The sequence below is a fragment of the Schistocerca gregaria genome, chromosome 6 (genome assembly GCF_023897955.1).
Source record: "Schistocerca gregaria isolate iqSchGreg1 chromosome 6, iqSchGreg1.2, whole genome shotgun sequence".
Classification (NCBI taxonomy): Eukaryota; Metazoa; Arthropoda; class Insecta; order Orthoptera; family Acrididae; genus Schistocerca; species Schistocerca gregaria.
The window spans coordinates 269,917,884-269,934,260 of NC_064925.1; the positions used below are offsets into that span (position 1 = coordinate 269,917,884).

The following is a 16,377-nucleotide window of genomic DNA, read 5'->3' on the forward strand; positions in this document are numbered from 1 at the left end:
TGTGTAGCGGTTTGTGTTATATTTGAAAGTGGTGCACTTTATGTCTAACTACGGCACACAGTTGACAATAAATTTCATCGTTAGAGACATAAGATGATCATGTTGTTAATAATGAAAATTTATTGAGGATATTACCCGAGCTTCATGTACATAAGACCAACACAGAATTTTAATTAAAGAACGCTAATCATAACTTAGCGACCTGTCCAGATAGAAGCGTGCGTTAGGACACCGCTTCTGGAATTTGGGGAGACGCGGTTGTGCTTGATCAGTTTTATCCCCGGATTAACGAGGAAGGTGACGGATTAAGGACGAAGGCCGGCATGGCAGCGATGCTGGAAGGTTGAACTTACGAGGGACAGTCAAATGGAACAGCCGCCATGGGCCATTTAGAGGTGATCACCACCGTCTGTAAGACATTTGTCCAACTGGGAGATGAGGCGATCTATTTCTGTTTTGTAGAACGCAGTCGGCCACTGACGGATCCAGAACCGCCAACACTCTTGCGCTTTGTCGTCCAACTCAAACCGACGTCGATGTATGTCTTTCTTCATGTCTCCAAAGATGTTAAAATCGTATGGTGGAAGATCCTGGTTGTAGGGAGAACACTGCAATGTTTTCCAACCAAATCGCTGAAGTGTAGCCTTCGTCCGATTGGTAGTAATAGGATGATATCTTTCGACGACATTCTTGGGCGTTTTGACTTTATGGCGCGTCGCAATTTCTGCGAAATGTCTTCATACCGCTGCGCACTGAATCTAGTTCCACACTTGAGGAACTCGACGTGCAGAGGAAGCATCCACGATAAAGCGCCCTCTTCCCGCACACACACACACACACACACACACACACACACACACATATACACACAGTTAATCTGATTAAGGCTGCGCTTGAACGTTTTGATGAGAAACAGAGCAAGATACTCTGCACAGCGCGGACCTTTCACCGCACGATTTTCACACCTTTGCCCACCTCAAGAAAGACATGTAGCATGGACGTCAGTTGAAGTCTGACGAGAAAGTACAAGAGCGGGAGCGGTTGTGGAACTGTCAGCCGTCGACAGTTTTCTACGAAACAGGGAATGATGTCTCGCCTGCCACTTGAGTGGAAACATTCCACGGTCCCGCGTTCGTGGGTGAATAGTTTTCATTTGGCTGCCCTTTGTACATTGCTTCCGTAATCCTTCCGAATCGATCCGGTCCGATGTCGGACGACATCGGAAGGAAAACGAAATCCAATAGGACTGTGAAAGGGCATACGGTGCAAGCGCAAGCCAAATCAGACAGCCATCAATTACGACCGATTCCGCACCGATAAATTGAGACACAAACATGTTTGTTTCCAGTTTGATGTCGAAGAACGATGGGACATTACGACCCCGTAAACTGACTACTTCCACCTCATACGTAATTAATCATTAATAGTGGTTTATTAATAAAAAAATTATTAGTGTAAAAATATAACTAAACGATGTTAATTTTGTTAATTACTGTACTATGATGGAAAGGTCTTCTTCTGGACTGATGCATACTCTGAAGTTAGAATGACCAGCAGGGCCAGTTTGATAATATTTTCTCCCCAAGGAACACACCATTTGCCTTCCATACGATCCGCTACGTCCCTCAGAAATATATTGACATACCTTGTCGTCTTTGATAAGATCTTTAAATCCAATATCATAGGAAGAATAGGGCATTCTTCGATAATTTTCGGTACCTCTAATGTAGCCAAGAGCCCACGTAACCCCTTGTTATACTCGATGGTTAGTATCCTATTTTAACTATATGACTGTCATTGTTTTATATTTTTAACCAGGAAATCTTACACCTGTAGATGTATTTATTTTTTCATAATGAACGTGTTTGTTCTAGAACGTTTTGTGTCTGTACAAATATCAGTATTTTATGTTATAATTCCGTATTAGTAGTGGCCACAGGATCGTCAGATGTTTACAATATGTTATTGGCAGTGTCAGTAACGACATTCTCACCTGAGAAAATAAGACTGTCTGTACATGTGCACAATTACGTTCGTGAACGATTGTTATATATATATATGTGTGAAACCACTGTATTTTCTGCATGGGGATTGAGTACCATTTTGATATACAGCCCATATGCATTGCAGTCAGACATATGAAGAAGTATTCCATAGTGTCTTGGACTTTTGCCCAAGTTTTTTAAAATTATTTTCCTCTGTCCTCCTCTTTCGTTACGTTCGATGTGTAATGTATGACCTGTCAACTGCACTTTCGTGCGTCTGAAAGGTCTCTCACTTTCTTCAGCCAGTGATAAGGTTACTTTAAGAATATAGTCACGGTGAAGAGGAGCATTTACTCATCTCACATCTTCTGTACGAGTCAAATCTGCATAAAACCGAAAACCCTTAAGCTATTTTGTTGTGAAAACTAACAGTCACTGCAGAATGTCCTTGCTGTTTAGAAAATTTAATTTGAGTAAAGAATGAAGAATTTAAAATTCTGAGGAATAATAAAAAAACGATCTGACGAAACATCAATGTTAGCCCGCTTCTTTCAGTTTGATGGAAAAAATTAAATGGTTTTAGAGCGTCCGTAGCGTTCAAATCACAGTGTCTGTATGCAATTTGTCTTGCGCACGAGTATCACAGACATTTCAAACACTGGAAATAGCATTACAGAATGCAGGCTTTCGCACTATTTGTTCACTCGTTGGTAAAAAGAATCATTTTATGTCCGAGAACCTGTTGAAACTGACGATGACGTTACTTACTCATACACTATGAGAAATTTTAATACATCTCTGGCATATCGTGCTAGCGTTTACGAAACATAAAAAATAATTCATCAGATCATACCCTTACAATCGGACATAGTCCCATCCACGTCACTTTCTTCGCACTTATCGGAAAACTAAGCACACTAAGTTCTTACATTCCAACAGCTTGAAGTTTCCGACATTTTCGGTTACCAGTTTTAGGTATATAGCGTCAGAAAAATTATGGTGTGTCCCTACTCACAACAGCTGAGTATCGTTTCACAGTGCCCTGTAGCAAAATTCCTCGCCACTTCGTCGTTATCTCATATCTGTTGTGGAACACAGGGTGTAATTACAAATAAAACCAATTGTAATTTTTATTGTGTTACATATGTTCCTGCATGCTAGTCACCGTATGCCACAGCAGAAATAACTGACACTCCTACTGCAGAAAGAGCTATTTCAACGAATCTAGCTAACTTCTATGGAAGCATCACCTCACCCCCAGACATAACACCCTCACAAGGTTTCTCGTCTTCACCACTTCCACGAAGTGATTTAAAATCCATACATTTAATATGAGTATATATGATGACGAGTGGTCACGATAGGGATACATCGTAGATAGGCTGTACACAACATTTTCCTCTTCTGACGAGGCCCCCTCATCAGGAAATTCTCCAGGTGTGGCATCTCAAATATTCGCCTTGAATGAATTGATTATTCCTCTTTTTGAATATTTGAGAACTCATGCATGCATAGATCTTTATGCGTGTTGGTCGCTGTGTGTGCCAGATTCTTTCCCATTGCCTGTAACTAGCTCATCTAAAGTGGGTAGCTGTCAGTCCTTTGTTATGTCCAATGTGAATTTTATGCTGGTGTGTAGACGATTCTGGCGTCCTAGAAAGTGACCGAGCTGTTCGTCACTACGAAGGTAGTCGTCATTGTACATCCACTGCTCGAACTGCTTATAACCGAACTAGGATGAAGTCGGAAAGATGCTGTCCTGTCTCGTAGGTAACTGACGTATTTTATACGTCATTTAAGATGGGAATGTATGTACCCTCAGTCACATTTCCCGTGTTAGTCGTGCTTACTCTTAGTAAGAGTGGTTTTGATGTGTCCATGCCTCACTAGGAAATAGAGTGAGGAAAAACGGCATGAATATTTTCGTTAGTTTATACACTGAGTGAGCATCACCGCCCGGCTACACGAAAATGCATATGAAGGAAAAGCGTTTTATTACAAGGAAGTAAACACTACAATTAAAAGTAGATGTAACAATCTTATTGCAGTTTACTGTAGCATCACCACTGCCCTTGTAGCCTTCCTCTTGCACACAGAAGGCACACTGTTAAGGGAAATGTATGTAGCATCAATCCACTCTCCTAGAGAACAAACTTGGGAATAGATTAATTCTGTTAATAACACTGATTCCTCGCGTTGATACTTGTGGGATAACATTGCTCGTGATAACCAATCCTAATTCGGTAATATCTATATTCGACTGCATGTGTCAGAACACTGTCCTTGATTGACAGACGTACGTTTCGACTGCTGCAATACAGCGCTTCGGCGTAATAATTGTATCGCCTTTGTTGAAGGTTTTGCTCATTGAACCTGGAGAAACAGACTACGCTTATTTTCGTCGAATCATGGCTGTTTCATTATCATCTCGAATACGTGTTTTTAATAGGTGGTAGTTTATAAGAGGTGCATAGACGTTGAATACACCTGTACCACTGACATGTTTCTCACGAAACGGTGGTCAGCAGTGGAAGCAGTTGGTCACAGCAGGGAAGAGCGGCCGCAGCTGCAGTTTTGAACAAACAACACGTCGTTGTCTTTGTTCGGGAAATGCAGCATTTGTATCTCTATGTTCTGAAGCCTGCTGGTGCAGTGGCCAATTGTGTGTGTAGCTGTTGTTTGATTTGATAGCGCTGGTCCCTCAAGTCGCGTGCTGCGCCGGTGATGCAGAGTCTCCGGCAATGGCTGTTTGCAAACAGTGGGCCGTACACTATGCTCGCAGCTACAGCAGTCGGAAGCGTCTGGCGCTGGTCACGTCGGCCAGTTCTCGCAACCAGTGGACGTTAAAACATGCGTTCAGGAGAGGTCTTCGGTATTTTGTTGTTGTTCCGGGCGGAAAAATACATTCACAGAAAACAATCCATCTGACACAGGTGGACTATTTGCGCAACACCGGCAACAAAATGTGTAGCAAACCAGCAATCGGCTTCTACATGTGCAAGGGCTAGGGGATGGGAGGAATTATGGGGAGGGGCTAGGAGGGGGGAGGTAAGGCTGGTACTGGTGTGTTTAGTCCACCGAGGAGAATACAACGTGGGCTAAAGAGCAAATATTTTTCCATAGACGTGCTTTTTCGTTAATTTTAGGTATATGTTGTATTATGGTTCACTCTTTACGAGTAGGGCAGGGCGGTTGGCGGGTTTTCACGTCAGTTGCGTTGTTTTTTCCTAGAATGGTGAAGCATCTACCACAATCTGTGTGTGTGTGTGTGTGTGTGTGCGATTGCGTGTTTATATGTGAAGCATGATGACTATTTAGTTTCGAGTGGTGTTTAGTTGTTGGATTATGAGATTTTTTAAAATTGATAACGCTTGAGGGAGCGGAGGGAGAGGATGGGTCTCGACAGGAAGGGCATCTGTCTATCCTCTACTATTAACGGTGCGAAATCCAGAATAACAAGGCAACCCTGTGAAGACGTGGGACAAGGCCAGGAAAAAGAAGTAGACTGACCATCTTTCAGTGACTGATTATTTCCTGAGTTATTAGCCATCCGCAGTTGTGATCACTCTATATTAATGAACTGAAATATGGAAGTTCAGTCATTTTAATTATCTTGCTTTGTTGAAGCTCCTTCTTGACTTTGACTCAGAGTGGGATGGACTTCGCATTATTATAACTTTGTCATCAAAACAACCGCTCAGTGTTTCAATCAGAATTCTTCCTGTCTTACTATTTCTTCTCTGTATTCTCACATTGGTGGATTTGAGGCTTGAGATGTGAGTAAAGCAATGGATCAGCACTGGCAAAGGTGTGGTTTCAAATATTAGTCCAGTAAATTGTTTCTGATCCCTCCAAATGTTCCTAATGAGTTGATGCTGTAAAGCGACATGTGTAAACTGGAAAGATAACTCATTCCACTTCTTGATTCATATGAGACTTATTCAGATCAGCTACAACCCGCAAGACCTATAAACCAAACTTGTTATTCAACATGCGTAATCTGTCTTAAGATATGTTGTAAGACACGAATTGTATTGTATGAGCTTGAGTAGTACTAATGAGGTGACTAGAAGCCGATTTTAAAAGTGTAATGCTTTCAATTTGTTTCTGACGATGTGATACAGTAGATGCTGATTTTTAATATACAATTCAAGGTGCTTAGTTACAAATTATTTTAAGATATTCTAATGTGTGAAGATGTTTCTTTATATGATTGCCATGCACAGTTACAATGACGTAACTGTGGGTGGGTGGCCTGTACAGAGCGAGAACCTGGCCATGGCAGCGTACGATGCGGTGACCTCGCTGCAGGGATGCCCTCTCTCCATCAAACGGTCGCTGCTGCTGCTCATGCACCGCCCCCAGAGGCCACTGTGCATCACAGCCGGCGGGTTCTTCCCCCTCTCAAGGGAGTCCTTTGTCGCGGTGAGTTGGATTACTCCTTATTCCAGGAACCATTTCTTCCTCATCTCCCCTAACACAGAACAGAGTTGGCAACACTGTTGTCCAGAGTACAAATCCAATTAACGTTCATTTCCTTCTTTAGCCAGATCTTGTCACATTTAATAGTAGATAAATAATAGGTTTTCTTTCTTTCTTCTCACAAAGAAAATGATTCTTTATTTGGATAGTTACTTCTGTCTTCCACAGGTCATCAGAATGATGTGGAATGTGTCATTTGACATTCATGTTACAAATTGGAGTGCAAATATGGTTGCCTGTATATCAGTTTTATATTTTATTGTTCCTTTAATAATTCTTATGTCAGCCTATTCCATATGACATAAACAGAAATTATTCCATGGAATTGGAGAAGTGGTCGTGGAAAAAAATATTCAGATTGGTTTTAGATTTAATTGTCAAAGGTGGTGGAGGAGCCTGTACTCTCTTGTCATTGGGGTGGGAAATTGTTCCTAAAGGTGGAACACTCAGCAATCATCAACGGCATTAGGAAGCAGAAGACAATGGAAACCACTGCATTAAAGACACATAACGTTTGTCCACAGAACTTGTGGCCTGTAATTGAGAAGTGTCATGATTTTCTCTCCATTCGCAGAGGACTTCAGAATAGTGTCCCATTTGGATATATGGGAGAGAACGGTCCAACGGGAAGTGACTATTAGAAAAAGATTTGAAATACAAATGGAAGGAAAACTTTCCACAAGTCGGGCGTGGAATGTCAGAAGCTCGGATGTGGTGGGAAAACTAGAAATTTTGAAAAGGGAAATGCAAACGCTCAATCTAGATACAGTAGGGGTCATTGATGTGAAATGGAAATACGTATTTACGATCAGATGAATATAGAATAATGTCAACAGCAGCAGAAAATGGCATAACGTATAAAGATTTGTTATAAATACAAAGGTAGGGCAGCGAGTTTGTTACTTTGAACAGTTCAATGATAGGGTGGTTCTTATCGGAATCGAGAGCAAAACAACATTGACAATCATAGTTCAGATATACATGCTGGAGTTGCAGTCTGAAGAAGAAGAGAGAGGGAAAGCACATGAAGATACTGAAAGGGCAGTACAGAAAGTACAGGAAGTACAGTACATAAAGGGAAATGAGAGGAAGCACATGAAGATACTGAATGGGCAGTACAGCAAGTACAGTACATAAAGGGAAATGAGAGGAAGCACATGAAGATACTGAAAGGGCAGTACACGAAGTACAGTACATAAAGGGAAATGAAAATCTGCTAGTCATGAGCGACTGGAATGCAGCTGTACGGGAAAGAGTAGGAGAACTGTTACAGGAGGAATGGGCTTGGGACAAGGAATGAGAGAGGAGAAAGACTAAATGAGTTCTATAATAAATTGCTACTAGTAATAGCGAATACTCAGTTCATGAATCACAAGAGAAAAAAGTATACTGGGGAAAGCCCAGGTGTTATGTGAAGATTTCAGTTACATTACATCATGGTCAGGCAAAGATTAAAAACATCAGACACTGTATTGTAAGGTGTACACAGGAGCAGACTCAGATGAGAAATAGTAGCGATGAAGACCAGATTGAAGTTCAAGAAATTAATCAGAAAGAATCAATACGCAAAGAAGTGGTCCAGAGAAGTGCTCAGGATTACGAGATACGCTTGAAGCTCTCCAAGGCACTAGACGCAGCAGTAAGGAATAGCTCAATACAGTTCAAGATGAATGGACATTTCTAAAAAGGGCAATCACACAAGTTGGAAAGAAAAACATAGGTACAAACAAGGTAACTGCGAAGAAACCATGCTTAACAGAAGAAATACTTAAGTTGATGGATGAAATACGGAAGGACAAAAATGTGAAGGAAAATTAAGGTATACAGAAATACAATTTACTGAGGAATGAAATAAATAGAAAGCAAAGCTAACACGAAATGGCGGCATGAAAAAGATGTGAGTGTCAACAATGACAGACTCAGCATAAAGGAAAATTAATACAACATTTGGTGAAACTAAAATCAACGGAGGAGCCATTAAAAATGCAACGGAAATTCCACTGTTAAATGCAGAGGAGAGACAGGATAGGTGGAAAGAGTACATTGAAGGACTATGAGAGGGAAGAATTGTCAGAAGTGATAGAAGACGGAGCAGGAGTCTATTTACAAAAGATGGGGGATCCAGTATTCGAATCAGAATTAAAATAGCTTTGGAGGATTTAAAATCAAATAATACAATAGAGATGGATAACATTCTATCAGAATTTCTAAAATCATCGGGTGAAGTGGTAAAGAAACGACTATTGACGTTGGTGTGTAGAATGTATGAATATGAGGACATACCATCTTACGTACGAAAAAATATCATCCACATAATTCCGAAGACTGCAAGAGCTGACAAGTGCGAGAATTATGGCGTTATCAGCTTAACACCTCATGCAACCCACATGCTGACAAGAATAATATACAGGATAATGGAAAAGAAAATTGATGTGTTAGATGACGATCAGTTTGGCGTTGGGGAATGTAGAGGCATTATAGAGGCAATAATGACTTGGGGTTGGTAATGGAAGCAAGACCAAAGAAAAATCAAGACAGCTTGATAGGATTTGTCGAACTGGAATAAGCTTTCGACAGTGTAAAATGGTGCAAGAAGTTCGAAATTCTGTTAAAAATAGGAGTAAGCTGTAGGGACAGACTGGTAATATCGAACAAGGGTGGAACGAAGTAGTCAGATTAAAAAGGGTTTAAGACAGGGATGTAGTGTTTCACTCCTAGTTTTCAATCTGTACACCGATGTAACAACGATGGAAAGGAAAGAAAAGTTGAGGAGTGGTATTAAAATGAAGGTGAAATGATATGAATGGTACGATTTGCTAACGACGTTGTTTTCCTGAGTGAAAGTGAAGAAGAATTGCGTGATCTGCTGACTGGATTGAACAGTCTAATGAGTACAAATATGGACTGAGAGTACATCGAAGATAGACTAAAACAATGACAAGTAGTAAAAAAGAAAACAACTTAGAAACTTAACATTAAGAAGTAGGTGAAGTTAAGGAATTCTGATACCTAGGCAGCAAAATAGCCTGTGACGGATGGAAGAAGGAGGACATGAAAAGGAGACTAGCACTGGCAAAGAGGGCATTTCCGGCCGAGAGAAGTCTACTGGTATCAAACATAGACCTTAATTTGAGGAATACATTTCTTAAAATGTTCGTCTGGAGCACAGAATTGTATGGTAGTGAAACATGGACTGTGGGAAAACCGAACAGAACAGAATCGATGAGTTTGAAATGTGGTGTTACAGACGAGTGCTGAAAATTTGGTGGACTGATAAGGTAAGGAACGAAGAGGTTCTGAGCAGAATCGGTGAGGAGAAGAATATGTCCAAAACACTGACATGGAGAAGGTGCAGGATGATAGGACATTGTTGACACATCAGGGAATGACTTTCATGGTACTAGAGTGAACTGTAGCTGGCAAAAACTGTAGCGGAAGACAGAGATTGGAATATAGCAAGAAGATAATTGAGGACGTACGCTGCAAGTGCTACTCTGAGACGAAGAGTTTGGCACAGGAGAGGAACTCGTTGCGCGCCGCGTCAAACCAATCAGAAGACTGATGACACGAAGAAAAAAATTCTTGTACTATTGTATTTATGAGCATGATTTCTTAATTTGAATTCTGGTGGTTTTGTTTACAACAAACCTCATGAAGAAAGAAATACACATTGAAACCAAAGTCAAAATACCTAACTTCTTAAATAGATGCCTACAATATCATAGGTAAAAGCATGACTTTGGCTTGGTAGTCCAGGAGATACACAGAACCTCTGTAAAAGTATCGACAATAATATAGGTGAAGCAGATCTTAATTTTTTTGGAGACTGGTGGGCGGGGGGGGGGGGGGGGGGGTAGAAATATTTTAAGTTTTGGTCATCTGTTGCACTAAATGTTTTGGTATATCGTCCGCCTGCTTAACTGGGTGCTAGCGTGCTTGCCTCCAATCCAAGCGGGCCCGGGTTCGATTCCCGGACAGGTAAGAGATTTTCCCCGCTAGTGGACTGGGTGTTGTGTTGCCCTCATAACCATTTCATCCTCGTCACCGCTGGTCGCCCAATGTGGCTTCCAACGAAATAAGACTTGAACTTGGCGGCCGATCTTCCCAGAATAGGGGCCTCCCGGCCAACGATGCCATACGCTCATATTTTTTGAAATGTGTTCCAACATTATGCGCTATAAATCTCGATAAACTGATCCCGATTTCTTTAATATTTTATTTCAGAGTAACAACTCTCTGCTATGCGTCTCAGAAAGAGAGTGGCTGACTGCCCGTAATTCTGTTCGCAAATATGTCTTTAGATCTTTAGATGTGAAGCAATATTAATAACTTGCCTGCAAATTTTTATCTTTTATTCTTATATTCCGTCGTTCCCTAGTTGCTTCAAATTCATGGTGGTATGCTCCGCCTTTGCAACTAAATGAAGCGCAGATCGTTTCTCGTCTTACACATTTTCCTATTGTTATGGAACATCTTTAGTACCCTGCAACACAACTTCATTGTTATATGTATTTTTATGTACAACAGACACATTAGTAGTAGTTACGTTATGTTAATGTATAACGTTTCTCATGTTCTCTCATCTCAGACTAGAAGCAAATTTTGTAGCAAAAGTTTCGTGAGGTTAAGTGTCGTTGGGTGCTACGACTTCCAATAATGTTAATTCATGTGTGTCACCTTGGAGATATGTTTTCACCAGCTGATCAGTTTTGGGGGTTTTGTCATTATAATTTACTACAAAACCTCACTTGCACTTCCCAACAGCTGTTGCTCTGGGTTTATCTACCAATTTTTGTTTGAGTTGTGTATGTGTGGTTTCATATTGCTCACTTGTTGTGTGTGTGCGTGTGCATGTGTGTGCTTTGTGTGTGTGTGTGTGTGTGTGTGTGTGTGTGTGTGTGTGTGTGTGTGTGTGTGTGTGTGTGAAAGAGAGAGGGGGAGAGAGAGAGACAGAGACAGAGACAGAGAGAGAGAGAGAGAGAGAGAGGTGGTAGGGGGAATTAATTAATTATTTAGTCTTGTTATACTTCACATTTATACTCATTTTTTTAGTTAGTGTGGCGTATGTTGATATGGTCTTTAATTAACTGCAGTTCGCTGGAAAAGCTTTATGTACACGTAGGTTTTCATCCAATGTCAGAAGTATTTTAAGTAATTTGTTGGAGTGGTTCACTCTAATAATTTTCATGTCCTGTTACACTCAGGAATGAAAAATACAAGAAAGATTTATAAACAATGCAACTTGTAGGCACAGAAAATGGTTCTCTCAGCCTTATGATGTAAATACTCAACTAAAAAATCGAAACACAACCAAAGACAAATGAAAACAAGAAGAGGACACAAATTCCACAGAATCCCACATAGAATAGGTACACCACGGTACACACTAAAACAGAAAACAGTTACACTCATGAGAAGACTAACAGAAATAAATGGAATACCTTAACTTACAATCAATAAATGAACATACAGTATGGCAAATATACTATAGAAACAAGGATTACACATTGCCTTCCTGATCAACAAACAGGCTACAGTCACATTTATAAATAACAATAGCCAAATCAGGTAGATACCAAAAAGCAGTTTTATCCTAGCTAGAATGTTGAGGATGTGAACCATTCTATCTGGAAAACACACACAGGAATTTCAAAACTAGGTATAAAGAACCCATAAGAAGCTGATAGTGAGAAAATAGCCATCCTACCATGACTGAACACCTGATGAAAAATGGCCAGGACCACTCAGCATGGAGCAGAACAAGAAACTTATTAGTGAGAATAATTACAACAAAAATCTCCTGGCATTACAAGAGAGTTAATATACAAAGAGCTATTACAATGAGAGAAAAATTAATTGGTGACCAAATCGACATATGTAATACCTCACTGATTATGTTAACCACTAATACGATAACTAGTAGAAATGTAAGACACAACCAGACTAAATAATTAATAAGCCTCACTTCCTCTTTCTTTCTTCCTCCCTCTCTCTCTCTCTCCCTCTCTCTCAACACACACACACACACACACACACACACACACACACACACACACGCACACGCACACACACACACGCGCGCGCGCGCGCACGCGCTCCCACACACACATACACGCACAGACAAGAAATGGAGAAATAACAAACCACACATACACAGCTTAAATAAAAGACGAAAGATAAAAACATAGCGACAGTGGGCAATACTGCACACTGTAAACACACAAACGTTCAATATACAGTGAGACGTGGAAGTAAAGTGTTCTTATAAATGTGTGTGATAAATGGTGAAAATCGGTCACCTGGAGTACGAGGACAAAGTAAACACATCTCCAGGAAGACACACGTGACCTAAGAACATTGGAAGTCGTAACACCAAACTCAAGAAATCTGTCCTGCAAAAGTTGTTTCCAACTTTAAAAACAAAAGAGTATCATGAGAAATCGTACTATATTAATGTACTTGTAACTCCTACAAAATACATTTGTTACATATACATATAAACTATTATTTATTGTTGGCCTCTGATGATGCTTCATCAAGCGAAACTCGTATAGCAAATAACACAGTGCCTCTGATTTAGATGCAAAGATCGAACATGCACCAATGATAACATTTTTGCTTTAAATTATTCTCTAAAACCGTCTACACATAAACGTGTTGATTTGCAAACACTACCACACGATTAATTATTATTTAGTAGTCAAGCCTTCAATGTAGCGAAATATGGACTTAGAAATGTAGGATAGAACGTCAAAACGCAGGTATATTATTTGTACTTTGTTCCTTTGGGATTAATGAACTGTTAATCTCAGCAACAGTGATACGGGAAACTTTGATTTAGGCTTTTCATGAAGTTTTCGTTGTTTGGTTTCCATTATATAATACTTTTTGCTAGTACAGACATGAGATACATAAGAATAAACCCTGAAGTAGGTTCTAAGAAACAGCTAAATAGATGTGAAAGCTTTTACTTATGATGTCTCTCTTCTTTTACAGGTTCTTAATGTGTCTTATTCATTCTTCGCCATTCTACGAAATTTCAAGGAAGAAGAGCAGTAGCATCGTAAAGTTGTAACACTTTACTGTCACCCTTTTCTGTTACAGATGTATATGAAAGTTGTAATGGGAAACATTGCTTTACTTTTCATTATGAAGAAATGTATATTTGCTTTCTGTAATCAACAGTTACGTTATGTAATGGTAGAAATAGTATGGTAGTCACATAATACTTTTGTGAATGAACACGAGACATAATTTCTAAAACAAGGAAGGCAGCATTTAGCAAGCAGAATAGGTATTAGTCTACACAGTTTAGAAATCAGGCTTTATTTATTAAATTAATATGACTGTAAGAAGATAATTCTGTGAATGGTGAAATCCGCATATTAACTATCTGACCTTAGCTAGAGTATCTAACAGTATGTTATCGGTATTAAGGCCTTCAAATTCTCCCCTAATAATACAAAAATTTAGGTCACGAATCAATAGCAACATGATTTTGTTCTGGCGTTAAGTAAAGCTCCGATACGTCGGTCGCGAACATCAGAGGAGAGAGGGCTGTGAAGACGACATCAGCCAATGGCACGCAGACCGACCTCTCTCTAGGACGACAACACGACGGCAGCGCCCTCTGTGAGCAGAAAACATACACGCTGCACCAGACTGGCCGCGTTCAGTGCTGAGAGTTCTACACGAGCGCCTAGACAAGCGACCTACATAGAAGCACCCACTCTACTACTTCGCTTCTACTGGAATCGTTATACTGAAAGACATTGATTATATTGCATGTCGTCCTTTGCTTGCGGCACCTCTGTATTTCTCAAACTTAAGTGTTGCCATTAATTTTCTGTAACAACGGATATGACGTCGACTAATGAAATATTGGATAGCAAGCAATCTTTCACAGCTCATCGAACTATATGAAGTAACATCTATTATGTGTTAACATAGGGGACAATTATACTAAATATGTTCAATGATGCTAGTGCAACCTATATGTGTGGATGCTTCTTCTCTTATGGAGATAACGCGCGCCATGTAGATGTAGACGGGAGCCTGTAATGCCTAATACTAGACAGAGAACATGATTAACAAGTAGCTAATCTCGGTGTCTTCAGAACCGCAGCGTGTGTCTCAAGATTCCCAGTAGCTCAAACGTACATTTTATTGGATATAACATGCATGTAAAGAAAAAGAATTATCATAGTAGCAGTTACGCTTAAGGCAGATTGTATTGAGTGAGTTGTGCTCACATAAGATACTTAATTGGAAAGAAGTTTTTTGAGAGACGGCTTCCAATGGTCATGAGACGTATGTTCTCAAACACAAAAGGAAGCATACAGTAGTTAGAGTCACAGAGTTCCTTCCTAGTTGGAATATTGTGTTGCATTACAGAGGTAGCTGACAAAGACCCACAAGGGTTAAAAAGGCCCTCAAGTTCTTACTGATTCCTCCATCAGTTGTTTTTCTATCCCTTCTGAACGTTTCACTTTCTCTTGTAATGCACTGAAACTGGCAGCTTGCTTTTCCCTAGAATCCGAAGTTATTCTGTCCAAATCATTCTATTTCATCGTCTCGAGATTGTCGACAAAATTGTCTCCTGTAACGGGCACTACCTGCTCACCTTCTGCCTCCGTTGTGTACAATACTCTGGCATACACACCATCGTGCTTTATCCAATTCAGCATTCTCTCACTGTCGCTCGACCACACGTAACGCGTTTATTGGCAACTTAGTTTTTTCACCGTTTCAGCGTAGTTTCTTTACAGATTGTGATAGTGTACAGCGCGAGTTAAGCATCAGTAGCGTTCCCCACTTCACTTGTGTTCCACTATCATGGGAGACGAACCTTGTGTGACACACACTGTACAGTCCTTAAGAATCGACTGCTTACCGACCAGCGCTGCTCCGCGAAGGGTCATCAAGAATCATCTGACACGAGCGCCAATGGAAAGAGCAGTCAGCGCCAGTTCTCCAGGAAGACAGTGTTCAACGCTTCCTGTCAACGCTTACTTAACCAGCCACCGTCGCTGGTCGAACCCAGTTCGGTCACATGCTTCGGGAGCATTAGTACTGAGTTACAGGAACACGATTACCGAGTAGTAATAGTGTGTAAATGTAATTGCATGTACGAAGCACATCAAACCACCTCATTCCTTTTTAGAAATAGGGTTATATACACAACATTTTGTATCACTGCCTCCGGGCATCGCAGATTCTCTCTTCCTTCTTTGCGTCACTGCTGATAGACCACAGCAGCCGACACAACATTGATAACAGTTTTTCCCACATGGACGGAGTCCCGTCGAGTTCTACAGTACGCTCTCCAAAGTTACCTTAAGCGTAGTGCCTTCATAGGAAATCTATGAGATCGAGCAGTAACCATCGGCTATAAGAGTTTAATCTATCCCTGGAAACGTTTTGCCCCAGTAAAAAACTCAGTGCCACAGAAACCAGTGAACGTGCGTCACTAACACTCACACCACGTAACATGTTACGATGGGCTTAGCGGCCTCTTTCCCATCTGCTACAAACATGCCACAGACACGTGCACATCTGCCTCCACTCTAACATCTTCCGTTCCCCTCCAACCACTAAGACAAACAAAATACTACACCTGCTCATTTTTCTGATGTGCTACAATTTACTGAGAGCACAGGTCGGCGTCTCTGAAGAACCCACTGCCGTTTAACAATATGTTTGTCTTGTCCCATATTTCCTGTCATGGTGCCTGTTCGTCATATCGTCTCGTTCCTAGCATCGTTTTCTTGTATATATATGCATATAAAATTTTTGGCAATGTCGTCGTTATGGCTTGATCATCCACTACGTCAGATATGACGTTAGTGGAGGAAATCCCGGTTGTTTCATATAATCGGGTCACTGTGTTTACTTCTTCTAATGTGTTCGC

At 40.6% G+C, this 16,377-nt stretch overlaps 1 protein-coding gene across 1 annotated transcript in view; it reads left to right on the plus strand.

Annotated features, from left to right (window-relative positions):
* LOC126278828 (odorant receptor Or2-like) overlaps positions 1 to 13,526 on the plus strand; it is a 49,840-nt gene extending 36,314 nt beyond the window's left edge. The window contains exons 5-6 of the mRNA XM_049979103.1: positions 6,249 to 6,410; positions 13,464 to 13,526. Of these exons, the coding sequence (XP_049835060.1) occupies positions 6,249 to 6,410; positions 13,464 to 13,526 (225 nt within the window). The remainder of the gene's footprint in view (positions 1 to 6,248; positions 6,411 to 13,463) is intronic.
* The last annotated feature ends 2,851 nt before the right edge of the window (positions 13,527 to 16,377 follow it).